Source organism: Tachyglossus aculeatus, chromosome 2 (genome assembly GCF_015852505.1).
Source record: "Tachyglossus aculeatus isolate mTacAcu1 chromosome 2, mTacAcu1.pri, whole genome shotgun sequence".
In the NCBI taxonomy this organism is placed as follows: Eukaryota; Metazoa; Chordata; class Mammalia; order Monotremata; family Tachyglossidae; genus Tachyglossus; species Tachyglossus aculeatus.
The window spans coordinates 11,018,794-11,035,378 of record NC_052067.1 but is presented as its reverse complement, the minus strand read 5'-3'; the positions used below and the strand labels follow the sequence as shown (position 1 = coordinate 11,035,378).

At 42.8% G+C, this 16,585-nt stretch overlaps 1 protein-coding gene across 6 annotated transcripts in view; it reads right to left on the bottom strand.

Annotated features, from left to right (window-relative positions):
- Positions 1-1,726: 1,726 nt before the first annotated feature.
- Positions 1,727-16,585, bottom strand: part of HDAC9 (histone deacetylase 9) — a 416,231-nt gene continuing 401,372 nt past the window's right edge. For 5 of the 6 annotated variants that reach the window (XM_038769288.1, XM_038769283.1, XM_038769310.1 and 2 more), the window contains one exon: positions 1,727-4,365. In XM_038769288.1, the coding sequence (XP_038625216.1) occupies positions 4,051-4,365 (315 nt within the window). In that variant the 3' untranslated portion in view covers positions 1,727-4,050. The remainder of the gene's footprint in view (positions 4,366-16,585) is intronic. The other variant, XM_038769296.1, reaches the window with a different exon arrangement.

Below are 16,585 nucleotides of genomic sequence, written 5' to 3'. Positions count from 1 at the left end.
CGGGTTGTCCCACAAGGGGCTCACAGTTTTAATCCCCATTTTACAGATGAGCTGAGGCCCAGATAAGTTAAGTGACTTGCCTAAAGTCACACAGCAGACAGTTGGCAGAGCCGGGATTAGAATCTATGTCCTCTGACCCCAAAGCCCGGGCTCTTTCCACTGAGCCACGCTGCTTTTCCAATCAATCAGCCAATCAGTGGGATTTAAAAAGCACTTCTTTCAAGTAGAGCAAGGTGCTTAGAAGAGTACGGTGGACACAGACCCCGTCCTCAATGAGTGGGGGAGATGGGCACTCAAATAAATTACAAGGTAGGGAAGTCAGTAGTGAATACTCCAGTGCTCAGTCGTGGGCAGTAAATGCAAAAATAATGCAGTGTCGAGGGATAATACGGTCAGAGGACAAAAGCTGAGGCAGGGAAGGCTTCCTGGGGGAGATGTGATTTCAGTAGGACTTTGAAGATGGAGAGACTGGTAGTCTGTCGAATGTACAGGGAAAGGGAGGGCATGAATAAGGGATTGATGGTGGGACAGACGAGAGTGAGGGGAGGTGGGGAGGTGATTATTCATCGTATTGAGTGCTTACTGTGTGCAGAGAACTGTACTAAGCGCTTGGGAAGTACAAGTTGGCAACATCTAGAGATAGTCCCTACCCAACAGCGGGCTCACAGTCTAGAAGGGGGAGACAGAGAACAAAACAAAACATATTAACTAAATGAAATAAATAGAATGAATATGTACAAATAAAATAGAGTAATAAATCCGTACAAACATATGTACATATATACAGGTGCTGTGGGGAGGGGAAGGGGGTATGTTGGGGGAATGGGGAGGGGGAGAAAGGGGAGAGGAAGTAGGGGGCTCAGTCTGGGAAGTGATTAGCCCCACTATACTGTGCACAGAGACCACCTTGCCCAGTTCCAGGGGCCCTGCCAGGGAAATCATATCGTCTGGATACAAAGATGCCTCCCCCCACCCACCCACACCTGGATGGGGTTCTGCCTGTTGCCTTGGCAGAGGGACACGATGCCTCTAGAGCAATGTGTTGCAATATGTTGCCAACTTGTACTTCCCAAGCGCTTAGTACAGTGCTCTTCACACAGTAAGCGCTCAGTAAATATGATTGAATGAGTGAATCAATAGAGAGGCACGGTCCAAAGGGAGAGTCCAACATTTCAGGACAGCACGTGCGTGTGGCTTCCAACTGCAGTTGTGTGGGGGGACAGGAAGGAGATGGCAGAAGGGGCAAACCAGTCCGGGGGCTGCCGCCATTACAGATGATGATGGGATTTTTTAAGCGCTTACTATGTGCCAGACACTGTACTAAGCACCAGGGTGGCTACGAGCAAATCGGGTTGGATACAGTCCCTGTCCCACGTGGGGCTCACAGTCTCAATCACCCATTTTACAGATGAGGTAACCGTGGCATAGAGAAGCCAAGTGACTTGCCCACGGTCACACAGCAGACAAGTGGTGGAGCCAGGATTAGAACCCATGACCTTCTCACTCCCAGGCTCGTGCTCTAGCCACCTCGCCACGCTGCTTTTCTACCGGGCCGAGTCAGACAGACACTGATTTATACCGAGAAGAATAGGGCACTGAATCCGCTCCCAATGTCCCTAATTGATTATTGTACAAAATATCACACAAGTATTTAGGGACAGTATTTGGTGGGAAAATTTTGACTGATGATATCAAGTTTACACAAAGTCAAATGTATGAAAGGGAATCCGTTAAAAAAAAAACCTTTATTTGAGAAAAGAATAGACTTATAACAGAAGGCAAAAAAGGGAACATACAAACGGAATATATTTACAACACAAAACAAGATACCACCACTTAGGGTGGAAATTATAATAAATACAGTAGATTTTTTTTTAAATGTAAGAGACAATTACCGGTTAGAAATATGATTGAACTCCAGTATTTCTTTGCACTGGTCCAGGTATCTTCTTGATTAAATTCAGAGACTACCAAATGCGAACAAAATTAAAGTCTACTAACTGTACTGATGAAGCTTTCCCAAATGACGTTATAAAAAATATTTTTTTTGTAGTTTGTGGTTACACACCTTCGAAGTCATACTGTACAAAAGTCTGCTTGCCAATAGCGCCCTCCCCAAATGAAATGTATTTTAAAAGATGCACTATTCCTTTTTCTGAGATTAAACGGAAACTTCGAAGAAAACAAATATACAGGACAGAACAACATGCACTCATCTGTTAGATGCTTTGCATTTTTGAATGCAAGGCTTCTCTCCCTGCAGGAAAAACAGGCAAGTCTACCTCTTAGTATAATTCCCCAAACTGTTTAGACATGTAACACTTTCAGAAGGCCTCTTTTACATAGATAAGACAAAGTGTTCAATTTTCTAGCTTCTGGCTTGTTTAACTTTGAATGAAGCCTTTTTTTTAAGAAAAAGGATAATGTATCTTTATCAGTTGCCACATTTTTAATATTTTTAAAATGTCTGAGCAAGATGTAAACAACACATGCTAACAACATACATTAGAACAACACTTACATTTGGCAAAGCAGCTATCTTTTTTTGAAACAGGATACTGCACCTTAAAATACCTTGGATTTAGAAATATAAATATTTCAATAGAAAGAACTGACAAGGGTTTCTGGTCAGTTTGGGATTATCCACATTCAAGGGGGCTGAATACAATGAACCTTTAACTAGCTTAACAAAAGTAAACCTATAAAACAAGGTAAACATATCAAGAGAGAAAATGAAGGAAATATTCCTCTGAAAAGCTTCCTCAACAATTTCCCTACTTGCATTATTTTCTTAGACAATAAATCAATTCATAGAGTGCCCTTTAAAAACAGAGTAAAACACTCTCCTCTGTTGTTTTTTTTTTTTTTTCCTACATTCCTCAGGACATGAATCACTTGGACTTCCTGTTTCCATAAAGCATTTCCTGTGCAGTCTTACAGAATCACTTTTCTTTCAGAGAACAGCAGGAACCTGACACAGAATGGACTTAAATAAACAGCATCTTCCCCTGCAACTCAGCCTCATTCAGGTTTTGAGCCTCACAGACCGCTCTCCTGATGAAGATGCAGTATGTACAAGTGCATTTCCCTTAGTCCTGAATTTCCTCATTTTTAGAACACTTTCACAATTCTGCATTTCCTTTTGCCATGGTGGCATGATGCATTCCTTATCATGGTGGAAATGATGAAACCAGAGTGATCATGATCATAGAACTTTTTCTTCCTAAAATAAATACATGAGTGAATATCAGATAAGAACGATACAGTCCTGTTTTTCAGCAGTAACAGATAGAGCATAATATCTGATCCGAACAGAACGTTGTGTATTATTCCTTGCCAATATTTGCATCTGCTTCATTTGATCTTGTCTCTACTATGGACAACATCATCAAATAACACCTAATAAAAATAAGCTCAGCAGTGCAATGAGAGAGACGACGCACTTTGGAAAATAGTGCCTGGCCTCGCATTGACTTTTTACACCCGTCTGAATTCCCAACGGTGATCAGTTATAATCTACCCCCAAGTCTCGGGCCACTGGTATTCATCCAGTACCTTTCTACTAAACAAAAACATCAAAAAAAGGGGAAAAAAACAGGACTATCCTTAACAGTGTTCAAGACTGCAGTATGATACATTATATACAGAGAGGTGAAAGTCAAAGTCCGGACGTGTCGGCAAAATCAAATGATAGAGAAGGTTTCACTGATCGGACCTGGAATCTACACATCCAGCGATCCCGGATCTCAACAAACGAGCGAACGCCAACAGCAAATTCCTTTTTTCCAGAAGTAACTGATGCGATCGAGTCCGGGGTTAAGACAGGCTATCGTGAACCCAGGGTTTCTAGAACACAATTTTAGTGCAACAGGTAGGTATTTTCTCATCAGTGGCCTCTCGGATGAGCCCCGCTAGGTTTAAAACGTGCTTCCGGAAAACCAACCACCCGCCTCGGTGAGATTCCGAGCCCGTGGAAAATGAAATGGCCTAAACCCACGAACCGACAGGGAGCGAGAGTCTCTTCCCCAGGTCTAGAGATGCTTCGGATGCTCAGATGATAACTTTGATTACAAATCCTGGCGCTAAATCTTTTCCTATTACCTGTGGCATAAAAGCAGCCGGCTCCCCAGATTCCGTCTGCTGGACTTGAGCGTCTTCAGCACTGTCCAGCGGTTCCTCTTTCACTTTCACAGGCCCCGCGGGGTGTCCTAGTCTCTCGTCCTCGTCGGCTCGGCCGCCTTCGCTCCCGGTGCTGAGGTCACTAGAGGGAGCTTCCTGCATGGGATGATCTCCATGCAGCTCTTCTTCGGCTTCCTCTAGATGACCGCCCGGTTGTTTGAGTTGCTCAATGGACTTTGAAAGGATCTAGAAGAGAAGAGCAAACGGTTGGCACCAGCTCCTCACGGGCTAACCTGCACGCTGGAGTCGCAGATGCCACCTGTCAAATGTTACAAATAAAACATGAAGAAAACCTTGCCTGGCTGACTGGCCTTGAAGTTTAAGCCCTTAAATAGGGTATTTATGTAACTAAGCAACATTTTTGTAACCAAGAACCACTCCAATACTCAGTGAAATATAGACTCAATAATATAACTCAAAAATCTCCAGTGGCTACCAATCAACCTAAGCATCAGGGAAAAACTCCTCACTCTTGGCTTCAATGTTCTCCATCACCACGCCCCCTCCTAACTCACCTCCCTTCTCTCCTTCTACAGCCCAGCCCTCACACTCCACTCCTCCGCCACTAACCTCCTCACTGTGCCTCATTCTCGCCTGCCCCACCATCGACCCCGAGTCCACGTCCTCCCACTGGCCTGGATTGCCCTCCCTCCACACATCCGCCAAGCTAAATCTCTTCCTCCCTTCAAAGCCCTACTGAGAGCTCACCTCCTCCAGAAGGCCTTCCCAGACTGAGCCCCTTCCTTCCTCTCCCCCTCCTCCCCATCCCCCCCGCCTTACCTCCTTCCCCTCCCCACAGCACCTGTATATGTTTGTACACATTTATTACTCTGTTTTACTTGTACATATTTACTATTCTATTTATTTTATTTTGTTAATATGTTTTCTTTTGTTGTCTGTCTTCTCCTTCTAGACTGTGAGCCCGCTTTTGGGTAGGGACCATCTCTATATGTTGCCAACTTGTACTTCCCAAGTGCTTAGTACAGTGCTCTGTGCACAGTAAGCGCTCAATAAATACGATTGAATGAATGAATGACTCGATTCTCAACGGAGCCTCTTGCTACGTTGCTGTAGAAGCACAGCCACCAAAAACACCACATTTCAGTGCCCGGCTACTAACGTGGCTTAAAACAAAACCCCTCCTTCTCCTTATAAGACCTTCCCTTTGGAAAAACTGGAGAAATGCAGTGAGAAGAGTGAGGTTGAGGTTCCAAGGGCTAACAGGACCTGCACAAATATTGGCTTTATTGAACAATTTTAACGTAAACAAGCCCCGTTGTGAAATAGGAAAAGGGTAATGAAATGCTTCCTTCCATGTTCTCCCTTGCTTCTCATTTTGTGCCAAGAACTGCAAGAAGCCCGAAACCTGGGGGAAGGCTGCTAGAGTATCTGCAAATGCTGGAAGCCCAGAGGTTAACAAGCACTTCCTGCTTATCTAATTGAGCCTGAACTATGTGACTATGTTAAAGAATAAACATCTCTCCCAACTGCCTTGGAAAGTATGGAAAAAGGCACTTTTGTTCAATTCTGGACGTTTTAGGCAGTTTTTAAAGTTCCCTTATTATGTGTGAATTTACCTAAGCACTGTGAAGAAACTTCTTTTAAGGCATAATCAAAACGTCTAAATCTCTAGAAGCTTATTTAGTTCTTCAAATAGCAGCTTGCATTCTACAAAGTAATGTATCTTCATTTAAAAAGCACTTACGCTTAGAGAAGCATAAAAATAATTACCGAGAATGGAAAAGGTGACTCCTTTGTAGATAGCAGGAGAATAATGGGTGTCTCTAATGTAGTCAGCATCTCATTGAATATGCCCATACTGTGCTCTTAGAAGATTTTGCCACATTAAGAAAGCTTTTTCCAGTGCACAACATAAATATGTTATATAGACTGGTTGTCGGTGTTAACTGCTCCAAGATGCAGGAGGGAAACATCAAAAATCATCACTGTTGGGTAGGGACTGTCTCTATATGTTGCCAATTTGTACTTCCCCAGTGCTTAGTACAGTGCTCTGCACACAGTAAGCGCTCAATAAATACGATTGATGATGATGATGATCATGTTTCCTGGAGTGAAAAGGGGAATACCTGGCGCTCATGTTCCCACTGTAATCTGTCTTGCTGGCAAACAGTCACCTTGGCCGTATTTCTGACTAGGTGGTGAAGGGTGAAAGGAGTCGCCCTATTTTGGCCTGAAGGGACCCCAGTGAACTCTGTATTGGCCCAGACCAGATCTGGGTTCCTGAGTTGGAACCCTGGCTTACTGTCAAATCCTGGCCCACTTTCGCTAAACTGTTTCAGATAATAATAAAGGTACATGTCAAGCACTTATTTGTGGCAAGCGCCATTCATTCTAAGCGCTGGGGTGGATACAAGTTGATCAGGTTGGACACAGCCCCAGTCCCACATGGGACTCACGCTCTTAATCCCCATGAGGCCCAGTGGCTCAGTGGAAAAAGCCCGGGCTTTGGAGTCAGAGATCATGGGTTCAAACCCCGGCTCTGCCAATTGTCAGCTGTGTGACTTTGGGCAAGTCACTTCACTTCTCTGTGCCTCAGTTGCCTCATCTGTAAAATGGGGATTAAGACTGTGAGCCCCCCGTGGGACAACCTGATCACCTTGTAAGCTCCCCAGCGCTTAGAACAGTGCTTTGCACATAATAAGCACTTAATAAATGCTATTATTATTATTATTATTACTATTATTAAGTGACTTGCCCAAGGTCACACAGCAGACGTGTGACAGAGACAGGACTAGAACCCAGGTCCTTCTAACTCCCAAGCCCATGCTCTATCCACTAAGCCATGCTGTTCCTCTCTCTCTAGGGTCTTCTGCAACTGAGTGCAACCAAACCCCTCTAAGTGACCTGCTGGCCCCCGGTGCTGGAGACTCTGTAGAGTCTGGAGGTCTAGTGTAATAACAACAACAACAGTAACAATAATAATATTGAAAATAACGATTGTGGTATTTGTTAAGCCCTTACTATGCGCCAGGCACTGTTCTAAACTAATTCATTCATTCATTCAATCGTATTTATTGAACGCTTACTGTGTGCAGAGCACTGTACTAAGCGCTTGGGAAGTACAAGTTGGCAACATATAGAGACAGTCGCTACCCAACAGCGGGCTTACGGTCTAGAATCAGATTGGACACAGTCCCTGTCCCACATTCATTCATTCATTCAATCATATTTATTGAGCACTTACAGTGTGCAGAGCACTATACTACACTCTTGGGAAGTACAAGCTGGCAATATATAGAGACGGTACCTACCCAACAATGGGCTCACAGTCTAGAAGGGGGAGACAGACAACAAAACAAAGCACGTGGGCCTCACAGTCTTAATTCCCATTTTGCAGATGAGGTAACTGAGGCACAGAGAAGTGAAGTGACTTGCCCAAGGTCACAAAGCAGACATGTGGCAGAGCCAGGATTTGAACCCACATTCTCCGGCTGCCAGGCTGGAGAAGCAGCGTGGCTCACTGGAAAGAGCCCGGGCTTTGGAGTCAGAGGTCATGGGTTCAAATGCCGACTCGGCCAATTGCCAGCTGTGTGACTTTGGGCAAGTCACTTAACTTCTCTGTACCTCAGTTACCTCATCTGTAAAATGGGGATTAAGACTGTGAGCCCCCCGTGGGACAACCTGATCACCTTGTAACCTCCCCAGTGCTTAGAACAGTGCTTTGCATATAGTAAGCGCTTAATAAATGCCATTATTATTATTACCACTACATCATGCTACTTTCCTAATAATAATTATAATACTACTAGAAAGTTAAGCTTTTACTACAGGCTAAGCACTCTTCTAAGTGCTGGAATTTCTACAATCCATCAGTTACAGTTTCTGTCCCACACAGGACTAAGAAAGAGGGAGAACAGGTATTGAACACCCCATTTTTCAGATGAGGAAACTGAGGCACAGATTATTATTACTGTGGCATTTTAAAGTGCTTATGTAGGATCACGCTCTGTTCTAAGCGTTGGGGTAGATGCAAATCAACACAGTCCCTATCCCACATGGGACTCATAGTCTAAGTAGAGGGGTGAACAGGTATTGAATCCCCATTACAGTTGAGGAAACTGAGGCACAGATAATTTAAGTGACTTGCTAAAGGCCACACAGCAAGCAAGTGACAGAGCTGAGCTTAAAACCCAGGTCCTCTGAGTGGCCCATTTTCTTTCCCCTTGGCCATGCTGCTTCTGGGCATAGAGAAGTTAACTGCCTTGCCCAAGGTCACCCAGCAGGAAATCAATCAATCATATTTATTGAGCGCTTACTGTGTGCAGAGCACTGTACTAAGCGCTTGGGAAGTACAAGTTGGCAACATATAGAGACAGTCCCTACCCAACAGTGGGCTCACAGTCTAGAAGGAAAGTGGTGGGGTGACCCAAGCCAACCTCATGCTCTGGATCTCTGGGCCCTGAACCTCACCGGCAGCAATAATCCACAGTGGGTTGAGAGGAGAGAGAGGGAAAGGAGAGAGAAGAAAAGGGAGAAGGAGAGAGGTGGAGTGGTGGGGGGAGAGGTAGAGAGACAACCTAGGTCCTCTGATTCCCAGGCCCGTGTTTTTTTCCATTAGGCCACACTGCTTCTCTAGGCTTTGTGTCAAATTCTTTACAATCTGTCAGGGACACAGTCCATTGCCTAGAATGTTTGGCTGCTCCAACCAATAGCTCAGCACACCACACAAATAAGGCAGAGATAGTCTCCCTTACTAGAATGACAGAAAACTCAGAACATGAACACAGTGCATTTTGTGGGCATTGAGACCAAGGTACCCAGTATTTTTCTAAAATGTGATGAACTCAATGTGTTTCTGAGAAAGTTACAAAACAGAACAGCCCAGAAATCTTGCTACTTTAAACTCAGTTTTCCCCACCACATCCACTAACTCCACTTGATCATCTGAAATAGGCATCTCCAAAATTGATGTGGCGACACCACCAACCCATTCCACTTAAGTCCTTGGGCAATATCTGGGCTTCTAATTTACCAAAAGGGATATAAACTTGAGACCCGAATTTTTCCAGTCGTGGTGTGGAAAAATTGACCCATCTATGCCAAGAAGTCTAATAAACTGTCTTGTTCCAATTCCATAATCACTGAATTGTTTGCCAAATAATCATTCTTGGTCTCATTTGAAGGATACCTCATGAGCAAAAATGACACGTACCAAACCGTGAATACTCAGATTTTATAAACTAAGAGGAGCAACCAATGAACCACTTTCCATTATTGTCTTCCAAAGACTCGATTCATTGTTTGAGGCCAGTTATTTTCCCCAAAATTCAAAAGAGAGAGGAGACATTACTGATTAGTGAGAACTGCTTAATCACAGATAAGAGTCAACACACCCTTGTTCGCCTGAGGTGGGGTGGCTTTGCTAAATAACCCGAAGAAACAGCACGGGTTAGTGAAAAGAGCACGGGCTGAGAATTAGAGAACCTGGGTTCTAATCCTGGCTCCTCCACTTGTCTTCTGGGTAGCCTGTGGCAAGTTACTTAACTTCTCTGTGCCTCAGTTTCTTCATCTGAAAAATGAATCCAATACTCCAATCAATTATATTGAGTACTTACTGTTGGCGGAGCACTGTACTAAACACTTGGGACAATACAATGCAACAGAGTTGATAGATACATTCCCTGCCCATGACGGGTTTACAGTCTTGTTCTCCCCTCTACCTAGACTGTAAGCCCCCTGTGGGGCAAGGACTATGTCTGACCCAATTAACTTGTATCTACCTCAGTGTTCAGAACAGTGCTTTACACATAGTAAGTGCTTAAATGATACTATAATTATTACCAAAATGATTATACCCTAAGAAAGAGTCTCGATAATTTTGTATAAGGGAGAAGTCTGCAAGTGTCAGGGAGCGTAATTAGCTCTCACCCATACCTAACTTACTAAACATCTTCATTACCATTTTCACCTTAAATTCATTCAATCATATTTATTGAGAGCTTACTGTGTGCAGAGCACTGTACTAAGTGCTTGGGAAGTACAAGTTGGCAACATATAGAGACGGTCCCTACCCAACAGTGGGCTCACAGTCTAGAAAACTGACACACTTTCGATGAAAATTGAACACTCTTCAACTCTCAATCCATCAATGACATTTATTCAGCGCTTACTGTGTACACAGTACTGTACTATGCGCTTGGAAGAGTATTGCTCTGCACATAGTAAGTGCTCAATAAATACGATTGATGATGATTGAGCCTCCAGACTGAGCCCCCTCCTTCCTCTCCCCCTCCTCCCCCTCCCCATTCCCCCCACCTTACCTCCTTCCCCTCCCCACAGCACCTGGATATATGTATATATGTTTGTATGTATTTATTACTCTAAATACTTTATTACTTGTACATATTTATTCTATTTATTTTATTTTGTTAATATGTTTTGTTTTGTTGTCTGTCTCCCCCTTCTAGACTGTGAGTCCGCTGTTGGGACTCCATTCATTCATTCATTCATCTCCATTCATTCATTCAATCAATCATATTTATTGAGTGCTTACTGTGTGCAGAGCACTGTACTATGCACTTGGGAAGTGCAAGTTGGCAACATACATAAATATATGAATATGATATATAAATATATAAATATAAATAAAATTTATATAAATATAAACTTATAACTATAATATATGTTTAATAACATACATATATAAATATGAATAAATCGTATATGTAAATACGATTGATTGAATGAATATTGAATTTGCTTTGATTTGAGGTAGAAAATCTGCAGTGCCTCATTATTTTCAAGATTACAATGCTGGCATTTTGTCTTCAGTCATACGACTTACTAACTTTTACTTCCCGCTCCACCGCCAAGACAGCAGTGGAGAGGATTCTACTTGTTCACAGTGGGGTAATCTAGCCTCTCCCTCTTTTTGCTTAACATCTGGAGGCGATCCCTTAGAACAAGTCTGGTCGCTGGCTTGCCGGCTAGAAAACACAAGCTTCAACATCTGTGTGACAGATAAATGTGTCCAACTCTTCAAGGCAGTGTTGCTGGCCCATATGTAACACATACCGTCCTCCAGTTGTTTGACATCAGGTGTGCTAATCTGGTGGGGAATCCCACTGTGATTAAAGGAAGGGTCTGAAACATGATTAGGAAGCACTTTCTTCCTTAGTGCTCTCCTTTTATCTATGTGCTCACTCACCCAATTGCAGACTCTTATTTCTTCCTGCTACCCGTCAGCTACAGCAATGAATGCCAGTTATATTTCAAGCAGCGTGGCTCAGTGGAATGAGCACGGGCTTTGGAGTTGGAGGTCACGGGTTCAAATCCCAGCTCCGCCAATCGTCAGTTGTGTGACTTTGGGCAAGTCACTTAACATCTCTGTGCCTCAGTTCCCTCGTCTGTAAAATGGGGATTAAGACTGCGAGCCCCCCGTGGGACAACCTGATCACCTTGTTACCTCCCCAGTGCTTAGAACAGTGCTTTGCACATAGTAAGCACTTAATAAATGTCATGATTATTATTATTATTATTATGCTCAGGAATCTGCCATGATAAATCACTCATCTATCTTATTCATTCATTCATTCAATTGTATTTATTGAGCGCTTACTTTGTGCAGAGCACTGTACTAAGCGCTTGGGAAGTACAAGTTGGCAACATTTAGAGACGGTCCCTACCCAACAGTGGGCTCACAGTCTAGAAGGGGGAGATAGACAACAAAACAAAACATATTAACAAACTAATAGAATAGATAACCCTCCCCACAGCACTTGTGTACAGATTTATTACTCTATTTTACTTGTACATATTTACTATTCTATTTATTTTGTTAATGATATGCATACAGCTATAATTCTATTTGTTCTGATGATTTTGACACCTGTCTGTTTTGTTTTGTTGTCTGTCTCCCCCTTCTAGACTGTGAGTCCGTTGCTGGGTAGGGACCATCTCTATATGTTGTCGACCTGCACCTCCCAAGCGCCTAGATCTTATCTATCTATATACCTATCCGTGTATCTATCTATGTATCTTTCTATAATTATGGAGCATGGCTCAGTGGAAAGAGCATGGGCTTTGGAGTCAGAGGTCTTGGCTTCAAATCCCAGCTACACCAACTGTCAGCTGTGTGACTTTGGACAAGTCACTTAACTTCTCTGTGCCTCAGTTACCTCATCTGTAAAATGGGGATTAAAACTGTGACCTCCCCCGTGGGACAACCTGATCACCTGGTAACCTCTTCAGCGCTTAGAACAGTGCTTTGCACATAGTAAGCACTTTACAAATACCATCATTATTATTATTATTATTATTATTATGTGCCAGTCACTGTACTAAGCACTGGGGTGGATACGAGTAAATCCAGTTGGACACGGTCCCTGTCCCACGTGGGACTCACAGTCTCAATTCCCATTTTACAGATGAGGTAACTGAGGCACAGAGAAGTGACCTGCCCAAGATCATACAGCAGACAAGTGGGGGAGTGGGATTAGAACCCATGACCTTATGATTCCCAGGTCTGTGCTCTATAATAATAATAGTAATAATTGTATTTGTTAAATTCTTACTATGTACCAGGCACTGTTCTAAGTGCCAGGGTAGATACAATGTATTCAGGTTGTCCCACGTGGGGTTCACAGTCTTAATCCCCATTTTACAGATGAGGTAACTGAGGCACAGAGAAGTTAAGTGACTTACCCAAGGTCACACAGCAGACAAGTGGCAGAGACGGGATTAGAACCCATATCCTCTGACTCCCAAGCCCGTGCTCTTTCCACTGAGCCACGCTGCTTCCCTGTATAGTGCTTCCCCATCCGCTATGCCATGCTGCTTCTCAATCTATCTACCTCTTTATCTATAATAATAATGATGATGATGATGGTATTTGTTAAGCACTTACTATGTGCAAAGCACTGTTCTAAGCGCTGGGGGGGATACAAGGTGATCAAGTTGTCCCACAGGGGGCTCACAATCTTAATTTCAATTTTACAGATGAGGGAACTGAGGCTCAGAGAAGTTCAGTGACTTGCCCAAGGTCACACAGCAGGCATGTGGTGGAGCCGGGATTCAAACCCACGACCTCTGACTCCAAAGCCTGGGCTCTTTCCACTGAGCCAGGCTGCTTCTATTTGTTAAGGGCTTACTTTATGCCAAGCACTGCGTCTATCCATCTATCTATCCATCTCTGTATCTATCCATCTGTGCATCTATCTATGTTTCTACTGATCCAGATAGATAGATAAAGAATAAGTGATTTGTAGACAGATGGAAAGATATATATTCACGCTTTGGATTTAAGACATTGCTGAAGGTGAGCCCGTTGTTGGTTAGTGACCGTCTCTATATGTCGCCAATTTGTACTTCCCAAGCTCTTAGTACAGTGCTGTGCACACAGTAAGTGCTCAATAAATCCGATTGAATGAATGAAGGTGAAATTCTTCTTTGGGTTTGAGGGTAGCTGAAAAAAATCAATATGGGACCATAGTCTCAGGCATATTTACATATCATCAGTCAATCACTGTATCTATTGAGAGCTTATTATGTGCAGAGTACTGTACTAAGCACTTGGGAAAGCACAATACAACAGAGTTGGTAGATGCGATCCTCCTCAAAATGCTGTCTCTCGTATATAGACAAACAATATTTGCAGTGTTATTTTCTCTTTTGTCTTCTGGTCACTCATTCCTTTTGAAGACTCTGCTTTTTCTCTAGCAGTTCTCCAAGCTGCTCTAACCTCAGCAAATGACTCCCAGTTTTCCGCTGGGATGCAGAATTTTCTGAGGCTTTGCTTTACAGTGTCCTTAAAACGTTTCCACTGCCTTCCTTCCTTTCAGTTTCCCAATTACAGCTCTCTATAAAGCAGTTGTTTGGGACTCTTCACATGTCCCATCCAGCATAGTTTCATTAAGGTGAGTGTAGCTTCGATGCTAGGATACTGACTGCATTCCGGAACTTCATTATTTGTGAACTTATTCTTAGGACATCTTCAAAAGAATGATGAGAAGCAGCATTGCCTAATGGATAGAGCCCGGGCCTATGAGTCAGACGATCTTGGGTTTTATCCCGACTCTGCCACTTGTCGGATGTGTGTCCTTAACCAAGTCACTTCATTCATTCATTCATTCAATCGTATTGATTGAGTGCTTACTGTGTGCAGAGCACTGTACTAAGCGCTTGGGAAGTACAAGTTGTGAGACTGTGAGCCCCATATAGGACAGGGACTGTGCCAAACCCAATTTGCTTGTACCCACCCCAGGGCCTAACACAGAGTAAGGGCTTAACAAATACCACAATTATTACTATGAGGATTAAGACTATGAGCCCTATGTGGGACAGAGTCGGCATCCAACCTGATAAGCTTGTATCTATCCCAGTGCTTAATACAGAAGCTGGCACATACGTAGTAAGTGCTCAACAAATACCGTAAAAAAAAGTTCCTAATTAGATCTTGCTGAGGTTTGACAGGACGGCAAGTGTCATGTGGGTATAATTCTACTACAAATGTTAGCAAAATGACAAAAAAAATACATACTGTAATACTGTAATTACATACTGTAATTCACTAACCTGTCAAATCAACCTCTCAGTCTTTTGATACAATTTGGAATGCAAATGGCCAGTACCGAAAAAGTAAATTTTCCTTAGATTGTCAACTCCCCTTTAATTCTGAATCTTCTTTCTTACACTTCAAAAAGGGCCTCCCAGCTCCAACTAACATCGCCCAGCAGGTACAAAACTTCCTGATCCCATTAGGATTGGAATCCATTCCAGACCAACGTGGATCACTTTCCAAACCTGCCAAGAAATCGGGGGCCCCAAACATTTGCACGTGTTGACTGGCTAAACCTGAAAATTTAACTTCCCACCTGAACATTTTCTTGCTACTTCTCATGTTAAAGGGAGATTTTGCCTTGCGATGGCATAAACCCATATTTTTCTTTTATGCACATAAAAAATCCGGAAAACAAAACCCTCCCTTTAAGCTCCAAGGAAACTAGATTTAAAAATAATTATAAAATTCTGTTTCATTTCACAAACAGATTAGGTACATACCAACTGTTCTTAAAAACATGCTGAGTTTGGAGAGGATTCAAATTAAGAGGTCTGCTTAAAGAAGAGTCCTAGCTTCAAGCCAAGTTTTCCGGACCACTACATTTCTCTTGATTTCAGGAAATTTATCAGTAACCATTTAGAGGTCCTGATTTATTAGTGGTAGAAGGAAGAAGATGATGGGAAGGAGGATGGAGAAGGGATAGGAGCAGATGGACAGAAAGGAAACATTTAGAATTTAAAGCAATTTTGGCCCGTTCACTTAAGCAGAAGTCAATACTCAGATCCACTGTAGAGCAACTCACTATTATTCACAATTCAAAGGTTTCTCCTTTCCTTTTCTCTTCTAAAATTTCTGTTTCTAAAACTTTCACCTCTTTGAAGAAACTTCCCCAACAACGAAAAGCCAGTGATAACCTTGCAGTTTCAGGTGCTGAGTCTATGTTGGCAAAATAGCCTTTTTAATTAAATAAGGCAACATGCTGCAGGGAGGAGTTGTCAGATGGCAACATGCAAATGTAATTAATTCTTCTACTACCATTATGTTATTATTATTGTAATAGTTACTAGAATCTGCACTCTTTGGGTCCCCCAATTTTGAAAAGGTCCAGAAACACAATGGAGAAGGTCTAGAGAAAAATAGTTACTATCAGGAAATTGACATTATTATTATTATTCATTCATTCAGTTGTATTTATAGAGTGCTTACTATGTGCAGAGCACTGTACTAAGCATTTGGGAGAGTAAAATACAACTATAAACAGTCACAGTCCCTGCCCACAATGAGCTCACAGTCTAGAGTAGGGGAGACAAACATCAACATACATAAAGAAAATGACAGATATGTACATAACGTACCTAAGTGCTGTGGGGCTGGAAAGGGGGAAGAGCAAAGGAAGGAAGTAAAGGCAACACAAAAGGGAGTGGAAGATGAGGAAAAGTGGAGCTTAGTCACGGAAGGCCTCTTGGAGGAGATTTGCCTTCAATAAGGCTTTGAAGGGGCAAGACAGTGTCCCCCCAAACACTACACTAAGTAATAATTCTTCGTCGTCTTCTTATTATTATTATTATGGTACTCGTTAAGTGCTTACTATGTGCCAAACACTATTAAGTAATAATAATTATTATTAATATGGTGTTTAAGCTCTTACTATGTGCCAGGAACTGTACTAAGCACTAAGGTGAATACACTGAGGAGAAGCAGTGTGGCTCAGTGGAAAGAGCCTGGGCTTTGGAGTCAGAGGTCATGGGTTCAAATCCCGGCTCCACCACTCGTAAGCTGTGTGACTTTGGGCAAGTCACTGAACTTCTCTGGACCTCAGTTACCTCATCTGTAAAATGGGGATTAACACTGTGAGCCCCACTGGGGACAACCTGATCACCTTGTAAA